At 41.0% G+C, this 12,362-nt stretch overlaps 2 protein-coding genes across 3 annotated transcripts; both read right to left on the bottom strand.

The window, feature by feature from the left end:
* Positions 1–224: 224 nt before the first annotated feature.
* Positions 225–5,149, bottom strand: ccna2 (cyclin A2). Its single transcript, XM_066649390.1, has 9 exons — positions 4,951–5,149; positions 4,439–4,661; positions 2,894–3,128; positions 2,286–2,392; positions 1,979–2,202; positions 1,693–1,897; positions 1,503–1,616; positions 731–864; positions 225–623 (listed from the first exon to the last, which is right to left on the bottom strand). Exons 2-9 carry the CDS (start codon positions 4,637–4,639, stop codon positions 572–574), a joined length of 1,272 nt encoding a protein of 423 aa, XP_066505487.1. The 5' UTR covers positions 4,640–4,661; positions 4,951–5,149; the 3' UTR covers positions 225–571.
* A 1,280-nt stretch (positions 5,150–6,429) lies between these two features.
* bbs7 (Bardet-Biedl syndrome 7) lies at positions 6,430–12,309 on the bottom strand. Of its 2 annotated transcripts, none has more exons than XM_066649389.1 (20): positions 12,266–12,309; positions 11,835–11,877; positions 11,588–11,653; positions 10,810–10,872; positions 10,527–10,702; positions 10,264–10,450; positions 9,914–9,986; positions 9,687–9,803; positions 9,436–9,566; positions 9,241–9,325; positions 9,025–9,127; positions 8,739–8,931; positions 8,532–8,606; positions 8,348–8,413; positions 7,981–8,120; positions 7,730–7,894; positions 7,532–7,641; positions 7,292–7,395; positions 7,037–7,160; positions 6,430–6,860 (listed from the first exon to the last, which is right to left on the bottom strand). In XM_066649389.1, the coding sequence occupies exons 2-20, from the start codon at positions 11,868–11,870 to the stop codon at positions 6,727–6,729; spliced, it is 2,148 nt and encodes a 715-aa protein (XP_066505486.1). In that variant the 5' UTR covers positions 11,871–11,877; positions 12,266–12,309; the 3' UTR covers positions 6,430–6,726. The 2 variants fall into 2 exon arrangements, with proteins under 2 accessions (XP_066505486.1, XP_066505485.1); XM_066649388.1 differs by having other exon boundaries at positions 12,197–12,278.
* Between the last annotated feature and the right edge of the window lie 53 nt (positions 12,310–12,362).

Raw genomic sequence — 12,362 nt, 5'->3', positions numbered from 1 at the left:
CTAGATCAGTTTGAGGAAGGTGTTGTAGATGGTATTATCCAAACTGTTTTAGGGATCATTTTATGAATTAAAAGGTAGCCTCAGCTCTGGTGCAAAACCAAAAGCATAAAACTGACAACATACAACCGATAAAGTGTTATTTCCTACTTACGCTTGCTTTTCTGCCCTAAAATTAGGCAAAATTGTATATTAACAGAAGGATCAGACCATAAGTCATGAGCAAGTGCCATAGAAATACAGTGGTTTATTGCGATGTCATCTAGGAGAGAAGAATCTTTACATCACAAATTTTAAAAAAGGCACCACTGGAGTTACTTACATTTATATTAAAAAAAATAAAAAATCAAAACAGTGCTTGATCACCCTCTGTACAAAGTGTGGGAACATCAAGCATAAAAACAGCAATCCTACAGGACTGCACATAAAAATATACATGAAGCACTGATCACATCTCCAACACAAAGGCTGTAGTGTCCATTATTGGAGTTAAGGGAATATGCAACATTTCAAGAAATCAACAATTCCTGTTAGAGTCTGGGATTCAGGAGGATAAGATACAAGATGGGACTGTTCAGTTAAACACCAGCTTCTCTGGGGCCTCAAGGAGAGAGACTTCATGGTACCTAGAAGGGGGAAAATAAATAAATAAAAAAAATAAAATCCAATTAGAACAAGTGTTATAAAAATGGCTGCATTTTCTTGTGCATGAGTAAAAGCACCCCCTGCTTACTTTGAGCCTTTGTATTTCTCCCTGACAGACTGCTGTGCATGTTGAGGGGCTCCGAGGTAGGTCTGATGGAGGTCTTGGATACAGGGCATGAGGTCGGACAATGTGTAGCCAGTCAGCTCCTCAAGGGCCTTTGACTGAAAGGCAAGATTATTATTATTATTTTTTTTTTTTAAAGAAAGTAACATGTCTAATTTATCAACATAAGCACCAGAAGAGGTAGCACAAAGTGAACATGATTTTAGCCTGAGTTGGAGATAGAGCTGAACCATTTAGGTTCACCATTTAAGTGTCTACTTGCAATTTGATCAATATTAACACCTACATAATGCAGTTTAATTTGCAATTATTCTATAATTTTAAAGTGATGAATAGAGAGCCCAATTGTAGTTGTGTCCACTGTGCAGTGTCCTGACTGCAGCGATATATAGCTTTTAACATGCCCCCAAAATAACTTTACAGGAGAAAAACTCAAAAGTCTTTACATTTACTTCTGTAAAGGGTAATTTGAGCATTTCTATTGGTCCAATTCATCATGTAATTCACATAGTGTGATCACATCTGCTGTATTCAAATGTAGTAAGTAAAACCAACAGATACAGATTTTAATTGGACAGCAACAGTGTTAAGACTGATACCCATGCAAGCATTAAAAGACAGCTCAGACTGGAAAACAGCCTTCAACTGTATAGGTGTACTTTTAAAAAAGGTGGTGTTTTAAGACAGTATCCAAGAGGTCCCTGTGTACAGATTCCCTGATATTTACAAAACTTACCCATGAGCCTCCTGTGATGGTGTAATTTGCCAAAATATAGGCTGCAGCAGCTGTTTGAGAGGGAGGGTACTTCAGGAATGGATCAGAATCCACTAAACTCAGCTCTGCCAAAAACTGAAAAAAGGTGGTTTATTTAAAATGAATAAAAATTCCAAAACAAAAAGAACCAACACCAATTGTCTTCACTCACCAGCGACAGGCTCTCCACCTTGTTGGCAACACGTTGCCAATGGAAGTACTGGGTGAGAAACTGGTTGATCGTTGGTGCTGCCAGATCAAAAGAGAGCACTTTAAGCACCAGATGTTCCATCCTTAACACTTGTTTCTTTGTGTATGTGTCATCTGTGATGTAAACAAACTCTGCCACCTCTGGGGGGTAGATCTCTTCAAATTTCCTGCAGAGGGAGAGAAGCAGCTGTGAGCAGAAACCATCACCACCTCAAGTGGAGCCAAGGAGAAGCAGGATCCAGACTTACGAAGCCAGCAGCATGGCTGCGGTGCCCACGAGCTGAAGCTTTCCCCTCAGGACGGACATAGAGGACAGGAATCGATCAATATAATTCACTGCCAAATACAGGGTCTCATTCTGGAGCTTGTATTCCTCCCCGACCTCCACCAGCCAGTCCACCAGGATGGCCCTCATGCTGTTGGTAATGTCTGGCTGCTTCTTCATATAACCCGCTTTGGGCCGACATTTCAGCTGAGGAGAAGGAAGAGATGTTTAGAAGAGGAAGACCACTAAAGCTCTGCTTTTGTATTCAGATGTTAAGACACCCCTCATACCTCCATTTCCCTTAAGTGTGTGTGAATTTCAGCAGCGTAGTCTGAGACTTCATTAGCATTAACTGGCTTCTCCTCACCCTCCACTATCGACATGTCCATGGGAGAAGCTAAAATACAAGACGTGTTAATAGGCCATTGAAAAGGAACCATGAGTAACACTAGGAGAAAAGTCAGGACTGTTCAACAATGAGGTATAAAAAAGCAAAAACCATGGATTAAGCTTTGGGACACTTTTACCAAAGCCTACCATCACTGGGACCTCTGGGTTGAGGCTGAAACACCCAACAAAACCAAATGTTGTAGTCACACTACACTTCAGGCTTGATTTAGTTCTGAAAATGCTGAATTCATTTACTTAAACCATGTTTGGGACAATCCTGCACCTGTGATTAACCATCACGTCTCTAAAAATACTTTAACTTTGTTTTGGACAGAAGTTGATGCAGAGTTTAGATAGCATTTGTTGTGGGGAGTACTGCAGAGTGCACATGCTGAAGTCTACAGTTTCACCTCTCCATTTATAAAATACCCACCTTTTAGGAGAAGCAGGCCTTGAATTTAAGCTCATGAACAGAAATCATGCACCAGCCCTAACTAATGTCACCTACCAAAACTAAGATCCATCGGCAAGTCGATAGTAGCCAGGGGTTGCCTTAACCGTGTGACTGTGGGGTTCAGTGTCAGAGAAGAGTCCATCGCAGCTTTTGTTGTGGACACCCGTGTCTTCGAGCAGGCGCCATCGGGTTCATCAACGTGAATCTGAAAAGCTACTGGCTTGATCTTCTCTGTGCAACATTTGCCATTTTCCTCCGACCGACCAGGTAATGCTTGGGATACATTTGCCTAGAAATAAGAGAAAGAAAATGAAAACGTCAGAGTTGACATAACTCGGAGTTGCAGTGCTATTTAACCACTAAAAGTCAATCTACATTTATGTGGAGTTTTGAAATATTAACAACTAATTAAATGTTATGCCACATCTCCCATTTGTAGCTACACATGCTCTTAACATGACAAGCCTGCACCAGTGCTTCCACAGCTGAGCAAACTCAAGACATGTTGCAGCACAGGTGTCAGTACCACAGCTCCAGAGCTTGTTTATTACCTCAGGTTACTCTGAGTTTGAAACCGTGTGTCTAACCCTAACCCCTAGAAGGCACAAACAAGCTGGCAGGATGTTTGCATGTGCAAAACTGTCCATGGGTGAGAGAGTGTGACTGGGTGAGAGAATCCTGGGCGTTTTCCATTAAAAAAACCCTCCTCTACACAATAGTTAGTAACTGGTGCAGGCTGATGGTTAGTGATTAAAAACTATATAATTTTATTAACTATATATTCAAATAAAGCAATGGGGCACACATTTGACATTACTACCTATACATAAAAACTACTTTGTTGTGTCTTCTCCCAGATTTGAGAAGTTCTACTTAACACAAAAAGAAACTGCACTGTTATGAAGCACTCAGCTCGTCATTGTTCCCCCACAAGTACCCACTATATTCACAACAAGCGCAGAAACACGTTTATTGATCAGCAAACTGATTAGATCTTCAGGCTCCCCACCCCCCAGAAGGAAAAACAGAGCCAGAGAGCTGCTGAAATGGCGGTCTGGGAAGAGGAGGGAGGCAAGCGAGGTATTTAAAGCAGGTTACAGGACTGTAATAGCCAAACAACCATAATAAAGTGCAAGAAACGAGATGTTTAAAATTAATGCCGCAAAAAAACAAACAAACAAAAAAAAAAACAGCTAAACATGTGATAGATAACCAGGTGCCCAGAATCCTGCTACTGGTGAAAGTTAACTAGCCACAGAAATAAACCTAAAATTAAAATTAATCAGTGGAAGGATTATTGTAGGTTAGACTTGTATGTGAATTCTCTATTCCCTACCACCTTAAATGCTGCAGTAATCACATTCTGGCGCCTATAACTGCTGCAGTATTTAAGGAGGAACTAGGCACTCCCAAATAAGAAACTGGAGAATAAGACTAGGCGCCAGAACGTGTTCAGCCACTGTAGCATTTAAGGTGGAACGAGAAAGGCTACTAGAAACCTAGCACACAAGACTGGGCGCCAGAATGCACGTTCACTATAAAGGCAGGGCCATTTAAGGTGGAACGTAATCCGCCAACAAAAGACACAAGAAAACAAACCTGTTTAGAGGCTCTTAAGGCGCTTTGGCGCCGTGGGTAGTTCTCCAAGGGTCCTAACGCGGCTCTGGTGTGTTGTTTGGGGTTGGTGATGAGGTTCTCCTGGTTATCCAGATTCTCCAGCCTGTCTTTGGCGGCGGCGCGGAGATGGGGTCTGTTCTCCTGTGCCCGGAGCGAATCCGTTTCGCTTTGGAGCGAAGACATTCTGCTTGAAATAACACTGGACCTACAAAAACATTAAAAACCAACAAACACAGTCCTGCTTTATTAGCCTTTGCAGCAATATTTAAGGTGGAACTGAAGACTAAAAACTGCTTAGGCGCCAGAATGCCAGTTCCACTTTAACTGTTGTTATGCCACTTAAGGTGGCACGGACAGTTCGAACACACAGCAGGGAAATAAAGACACAAGTCCTAGCTACTTACTCGTGAGGTCTGCGTTAGTAAAGGTATAAGAGATTTAGTAGAGACTTTAGTGATTTTACAGAACATCGACTAAAACCAGCCCGAGCTTACCGTGAAGGAGCTGCACGTTTCTGAACAAAACTAAAATAAGAATCCTTTAAAAAAAAACGGCGGCGGCTCAGGTGTGGGACGGACACAAGCGACTTAGAGAAAAGCACAGAAAGCGAATAATATACTCAGAAAAACTGAAGTTAATCCTACTCAGAACGCTCCCATGTTCTCGGAGTGTGAACTCACCGCCGGAGCCCTGTCTCGCTTTCTCAGTTCAAGTAGCCCGCGACTATTGAAACCAACCAATCAGCGCAGCGCCGCGCAACGTCACGAATCTGCTAATCCTGATTGGTTAAGAGGAAATTCAAACCCCACAATAATATAATTCCAAAAATAATGGAGGCTCCATTAACCAAACCAAATCAAATAAGGTTTATTGTCACATCACATAACACAAGTGTAAAGTGAGTGAAAACCTTGGGGGCATAGTCACATTACAGTGTGTACATAGCTTAATTTATATTTTTGTACATTAAGGTATACTGTACATATACTATGCGTACAACATTGCACTGTTTAATTATACAAGTGTTGCTATGTATAACTAGGAAATAGTAAGTGTATTAATTTAATAATTTACAAGTAAGCGTTATGGGTATTGGGATAAACTGGGATATTTCAGTTTAGCCAGATAACTTAATCTCCAACATGAGGACTGTCCCTCAGTGTGTTATGCCTCAGTCTTTATAAACACACACAAACCACTTACATATACAGACACATGGATATCCGTGGATGGTCCTGGGGGTTTTCTGCAAACCAGGATTTCTCATTTTAGCCAGATTAGGCATGTCCTACAGGAAAGTCCTTTTTTGTGTGTGTTAATAAAGGTGGAAGCAGCAAGTAACCTCCTGCTCCAGCTGAGAAATCCTGCTTCTCTGGTGTTTTACACTTCAGCTCCATAAACACACACAGAACACAAATAAACTGAGGTCGCGTCCACACATTAAATACCTCTCTTGTGTAAATCCGGTTTTTAGGCTTGTTAGCATGTGTGTAGAATACATGAATGGTATTTGCTAGAAGACGTATCATGATTGAAATCAATAGTCTGCCCGTTGTCTGAGAATTTCCCGTTTGAAACTTGCAGCAATGTGGTTTCATACTCACCTAGGCAACCAATCCCATCAACTCGTCTGGCAGGACAAAGAGCTATTTTATTTAAATAGTTAGCTATATTTTTTGGTTTGTTTTTTGTATTTGACATGAGAGAAATAACAAATATTTTACATTTTTTGTAATATTACTACGATCCCCCTGTTCCTATTCAAAAATATGAAGTGAGCTTTAACTGCATTAAACTTTTCAGAAGTATAATGTATATAGACCATGTTAATTGGTGATTCCATGCTTGATATTCTCTCCGAACTGGCCAAGCCCGACCTTCTTCTTTATAAGATGCTGTATGCTTCAGATTCCAGCTTAAATGACAAATACACTCTGTAACACAACCAGAAAACTAAATTCTTTTTATTCTACATTTCATTGCAGGCAAACATGACCTTACAGCAGGGGCGAAGAATTAGCATGGACGGAGGTGACGTGTTCCCACCAATATCCAGCGATTACTGAATTCATAGGTCACCACCAATGTCAAGAGCAAATCTACACAATTGTCTTACAGGAAACAAGAACACGTCTGTCTAAAAAACATGACACTGTTTCCTGAACATTACTTGAGACAACACACCATCCACCACTGTCTCAGTATGGCTTTGATAATCTGAAAGTATTCTGCTACGTTAAATAAATATTCAGATATTATTTTTTGTATCTTTAAGCATCATTGAAAAAATCCATCAGAGAACTCAGGTCATAGTTGTCTAAAATTTCAAGAAGCTGTGAAACCTTTGTTTTGACATTTTGTCCTTTAAACTTGAACTTGTCGATGAAAAGGTCTGTTATCATCCCTGAGGAAAGACAAAACGTGGTTATTTAATAGCTATTCACATTTTTATTACAATTATATATTTTTCATATGTTCACAATAATATAAATCATCAATAATATTAGTATATATTCAATATTTTACATAGAGTCTAAATCCAAAATGATGACGCTCACATTTCATACGAAAATGACTTACCATAGAGTCTTTCTAGGTGCGCTGGCTGTTTCTTGTATTCTTCTAAAAGACGAGCAGACTCATCCAGTATGCTGCGATACTCTGGAATCAGAAAGTCTGCGTTTCCTTCATGCACCTGAAGCTCCTAAACAAAACACATGCACCCACCCACACACACACACAGACACACAAAATAGTGTACAGCAAACATGTATTTAAAAAAAAATCATTAAAGATTGAAGTTTCTGTAATCTATATCTGCACACTGCAGGTTACCTTTAATGCATCAATGAGCTGAACCTTCTTGGCCAATACGAGCTGATACTCCAGCTTAGGGTGAATCATCTTCAGTGTGTGGCTGACAGAGTCTTCATTCACCTCTAAATCAAGGAAAGAATTAAAAGAACTTCACCACTGTAAAATCAATTTAACAAATATAAGTCTTCAAATGAAACAATATCTTTAAAATAAAATCATGAGTGTTTTGTTGCTGTGAACAGATAAACGTAAACTCACCATAGGAAATGTTCAAGTTTATTTTGCGCTTTGTGGCTTCCTTTGACAAGACATCTTTGAGAATGGATATAGTGGAAATGTTATCGGATTTAAAGTTCCCTTCGCCTTTGCTGAGGACAAAAACAAAAAATAAACAAATGTAAGCTACCTCCCTTCACAGCTGCATAAACGGATGCTGGCTGGACTCTGTTCCCTCACCAGTAGCTGGCCTCAAGCTGTGTTCCCAGGAAGGTGTTTTGAAAATAGAAGGTTATGTTTTCTCCTGCTGGGGTTTTCTCTGGAACCTCCGGCAGACAGAACACCACCCACGAGTGAATCTCTGCGAAACTGAACTGCCCCACCAGCCGCAACGTGTTCATGGGTCTGAGGACAGAAGCAGAGAAAGAGGACGCTGACTGTAACATATTGAGGCATGAGTGTTTCTCGAGGTATTTGCAGGTGATGCTGACCTGTCCTGGTTGATGCTGTGTGTTCTCTGGTGGAGGGAGAGAGGTTTGATCTGGTACTGTCGGACCTGGCAGGTCTTGGGCAGCAGTCGTGGAGTAACGTAGGCCTGAAGTGTGCCGTATTGGCCCTCAATTGACCTCACCTGGGAGCAAAGGGAAAATGTGTGACATGGTTTCAGGTACCAGTAGTAAATACTGAAGTCACTGTTAATGTTAATGTTATTTAGACGTAAAGCAAATGTGAAAAATCACATCAGGCAAGATACTGTTATACAGGCCAGGTTTTAAAAATCTCATGATTCTTTGCTGATCAAGCAGCGAAGGAAATGTTGATGTGTTTTAATGTTGTAAGAGTTATACATCAGGTTACCTTCAGTTCCAGTCTTGTGGTGTTGGCCTGGCATCTGTAGGTGACGAGCAGGAAATTTCCATTAGGCTGATGAAGAAAGAAAACAAATCCTGCTGTAAATCCATGTTAGGCCCTAGTCCCAGATGACAGTAAATTGTTTGCTTGGCGGTGCATCATTAGTGATGATGATATGGTGGTGTTTTACCTCTGAATCACATTCGCTGAAGCTAACCACTGCGGAGTTTTTATCTACATCCAGTAGGTCAATAGGAACATCACTCTGTTTAAGCACAAATGTGAAAATATTAACCCCAAAAATGGATGCAGATTACCCGCTTATGCCTCAAGTCTTTCCAACTGTAAAAGTTAATCACTTTACTGGAGTAATGTTTAATTTTGGGTCAGTTCTGACCTGTAGCAGCAGGTTGTCGATGGCAGTCTGCACCTCCAGTGTGAGGCTGTAGCTGGCGTCATCCTGGCAGAGTGTGAATCTGTCATTGATGCTGAAGATGGGCACGGCGGACACAGCCGTGCTGGACTGAGAGCTTTGCTGGTACTTCTCTCTGCCCTGCATCACCTTCATCTGCAGCTGCTCTAACTCCAACCTGAAAAAACACAACATATGTTAAGTAGCTGTTAAATACCTGCGCTGAAATATACCTGATAACAATTGTTTGAAATCTGTCTCCCTTTGGTACCTGAGAGCAGCCACCTTGGCTTGGGACTCTCGGCTCATCTTAATCTCATCTCCTGGCCCTGCCTCCATCTGCTGTGGTTCTGTGGTGAGTCCTGACACCCAGCCTAGAGACGTCACATCACAAAGAGGAACAGAAACAAATGACTACCATTGTAAACTAAATAAAGTGTACACTAGTGGTCAGAATGTCCCTGTGGCAAAATATGGAGTCTCTGACCTGTGTATGTTGTTGTTATAATTTCATCATAAGACTCCTTTCCCACGCATCCTCCTTGGATCGATGTGACGCTCTCAGACAAAACCTTTTGAACACAGAGTAAAAAAGATTAGTGATTGGTCAAAAATATCTGAGCCGCTTTGGAATCTGTAGGTAGCACATTTCCATTAGTTTCCTTTTCCTTGTCACACATACATTCTCAAACCGCAGTGTGGGTTCATTGGAGCTGTCTAATCCATACACTTCCACTGTCCCATCATCTCGTCCAACAAGGATGTCCTTCACACCATCACCAAGAATGTCAAACGTATCAATGCACAGCACCCCTGGAGAAGAAGTAATAAGCACACAGTCAAATCCTGGAAACAAACAACCCATGGCTCTAGGTTTGAGTTCATGTTTCTAAGGGTTTAAATTATAATATAATGTTTAAAAACTCCTTCTACCTCCTTTTTTCTTCTCATTGTCCACCTCCCATTTAGAGGCTGGAGCTGAACTGCTGAACTGGACAAGACCCAATTTACCATCAGCTGTTCCATACAGCACCTCCTCCCCGTTCTTGCCTGGACATGAACAAAACAACAAAACAAGAACATTGAACTTTAGGAACACTCAATTGTGAACACATACCGTTTTTAATTCCTCAGCTTTGGAGCTTGATTTCAGTGCTCACCTCCATCTTGGTTGTGAAGTTCCAGAACAGAGGGGGGTCCAGGAACCTCAAAATCATACAACAGCTCAGATCCCTGGGAGGAGTGAGAATATGGAATGTATTAGCTGTCAATATAATTATAGGTTGCTCAAAGACATAGAAAATCCATCCTTATTGGCAGATATTTGCTCTTAAAAAAGACTGGTATTGGACAGATATTCTACACTTTATAACTGTCATTATCAGCCTATATTTCCCTAAAAATTTTTGGATATTAGCGTCTCTCAACAATTCACATTTTGGCGAATCTGTAAGAATGTTCACTGTCAGTTTTAAAATGCTGAAAATATATTAATATATAGCATTATTACCTGCAAAATGCGGAGTACTCTGTCTTGACAGGCCAGAACAGGCACAGTGCGGCCTACAGTTTCCACAGGTAAACACACTATGTCATTAATCTTGTCCCCTGATAGGTAATAGTCCTGGTCTTTACAGTCGCAGTAGTGGTTGTAAATGTAGCTGGCACAGACGAAAAGGTCTGCTCCGGAAACATGCCTGTCAGCAAGTAAATATTAATAAACACATCAAAGTGCCATGTTGATTATAACATGAGGAGGAAGACAGAACTCACATGGCATTGATACTCTCAGTCAGATTGGCCTCAAAAGAGAGGAACTGTTTTCCTTTTTTAGTATAGCCCCTGACCTCGGAGCCTGAACACACAAAAATTTTCTCCTGCGGAGTTCCCAAAGCTCCTCCTAACTCCAGCCTGGAGATCTTCTGCCCTGGGAGACTTTTAAACACAGGCTGGACAAAAAGCACAATAAAAAACACATCATCATCTCCCTTAAAGAGTATTGTAATCAATGCCAAAAGGCCGGAGAAAGTGAATGTGTAACATTTCTGATACGCACCACAGCCTCGCCCTTTTTCATTCCGAAACAGTTTACAACGCCATTGTGATCTGCAACAGCAACCTGAAGAAAGAGCACACGCACATTAGTAAAAACATGAAAACCAATCATTTTTTAAAGTTCTCAGCGATGGAGCTTTGAACTCATATAGACATGTATACTTAGTGCACAATAAAATAAGGAGGGAGGAAAACCTTTGCATAAAATCTACATAATTATCTGCATAGTAAAGCCAATCAAATAATTTAACTTGTGCAGAACTTTGCTTTTAAGGGTGCTGAGGACAGGGACATAGACCTGGTGTTGCATTTGATTCAGCTGCCCCTCAAATACACCTTCACTTTAAGAAATGATGTCCTCTGTCAGAAATCTGGGTCTGAAAGAAAGGGGTCCATGGAAGCTTGTTTAAAGCAATTAGTTTGGTTTCAGGAGATGTCCCCATGGAGTGGTTATTATCTCAAAGTCATGGTGTAGAATCTCAGCTGAAACAGGTTTTGATCCTGGCGTTAGGAGTGAAAACACTTTGGAATTCCGGACTAAAACAAGCTGAATATTATTGGAGTTCTTTCTGAAGAAATGAAGCAGAGGAACCAGAGGCACAGATCTATTCCTCCACACACACACACTCCGCAGGGTCTTAGTGACCGCTCACAGACTGTTTGGACAGAGATGTGTGGTGGGGACATGTCCCCAGCGTCCCCATCATTCCCAGCGTAAATTAAACCAATAGCTATCCACACAGGATATTCTCTGAACTTCCAAGGGTTCAGTTCACCACCTTTTGTGTTGCTTTCCGTCCCACCGCAGGCAGAAGCTTCATAGTTTTCTGAGACGTCACTCCAACCTAGAAATAAAGAGGGATAGATAGTTATTTAGGATAAAGAAAAGAAATAATATTTGTAGATGTTCCAAAAGCTTTCCTGTTAATCTGCCAGCCAGTTTATTACACCAATACATTATTGGACGTGTAAAGAGTCCAGAAAAATAAAGCACATTGCATTTGAGTATGAACAGAAGATTTTTACCTGGAGGTAATCAGCTTGGTTTAAACTGAGCTCCATCTTCTCTCTGTAGATCAAACGGGGAAATTATAACAGTGTATGGACACGTTGTTGCTGTGTATTACAGCTGTAACTTTGTAGTTCTCATTCACGTAACGTTCTGTGTTTGCAGACACGTAAAAGACGAGTGTCTACAGTGATTGGAGATTAACACCGAGATTATCCTTCACTGCTGACTCTCTTCATTACTGCACTTTTTAGCGGCGGAGCTAACTAGCTTAGCATGTCCATTACTCCTTAATAACAGAGCTACAGCGGAGACTCATTGGTTCTTGTGAATGTAATAAAGATGGCATGCATCTATACACATTTTTCCAAGGTCTTACGTCACAACAGTTTTTAGAAAAAATGGCGAAGATATCATTAAACTTCCTCAGCTAAGCCACAGCTCTCACCAACGCCATGTCAGGGGTCGGTGACTCAACCCAGGTTTCCATAGAGACAGGAGCGGGGAGTCGATTCTTTGATTCAACGATACATATTGAGTGTCGA

The sequence above is a fragment of the Hoplias malabaricus genome, chromosome 17 (genome assembly GCF_029633855.1).
Source record: "Hoplias malabaricus isolate fHopMal1 chromosome 17, fHopMal1.hap1, whole genome shotgun sequence".
Classification (NCBI taxonomy): Eukaryota; Metazoa; Chordata; class Actinopteri; order Characiformes; family Erythrinidae; genus Hoplias; species Hoplias malabaricus.
This window is presented reverse-complemented; position numbering and strand designations above follow the sequence as displayed.

Coding starts and splice junctions, on each gene's coding strand:
- ccna2 (XM_066649390.1), bottom strand. CDS start 4,639: ATGTCTTCGCTCCAAAGCGAAACGGATTCGCTCCGGGCACAGGAGAAC. Junction 2,203..2,285: donor CACACTTAAGGGAAATGGAG/GTATGAGGGGTG, acceptor CCTTCTCCTCAG/CTGAAATGTCGGCCCAAAGC. Junction 865..1,502: donor CCATCACAGGAGGCTCATGG/GTAAGTTTTGTA, acceptor CTTGCCTTTCAG/TCAAAGGCCCTTGAGGAGCT.
- bbs7 (XM_066649388.1), bottom strand. CDS start 12,234: ATGATATCTTCGCCATTTTTTCTAAAAACTGTTGTGAC. Junction 10,703..10,809: donor TGAAAAAGGGCGAGGCTGTG/GTGCGTATCAGA, acceptor CTTTTTGTCCAG/CCTGTGTTTAAAAGTCTCCC. Junction 7,895..7,980: donor CACAGCATCAACCAGGACAG/GTCAGCATCACC, acceptor TTCTGTCCTCAG/ACCCATGAACACGTTGCGGC.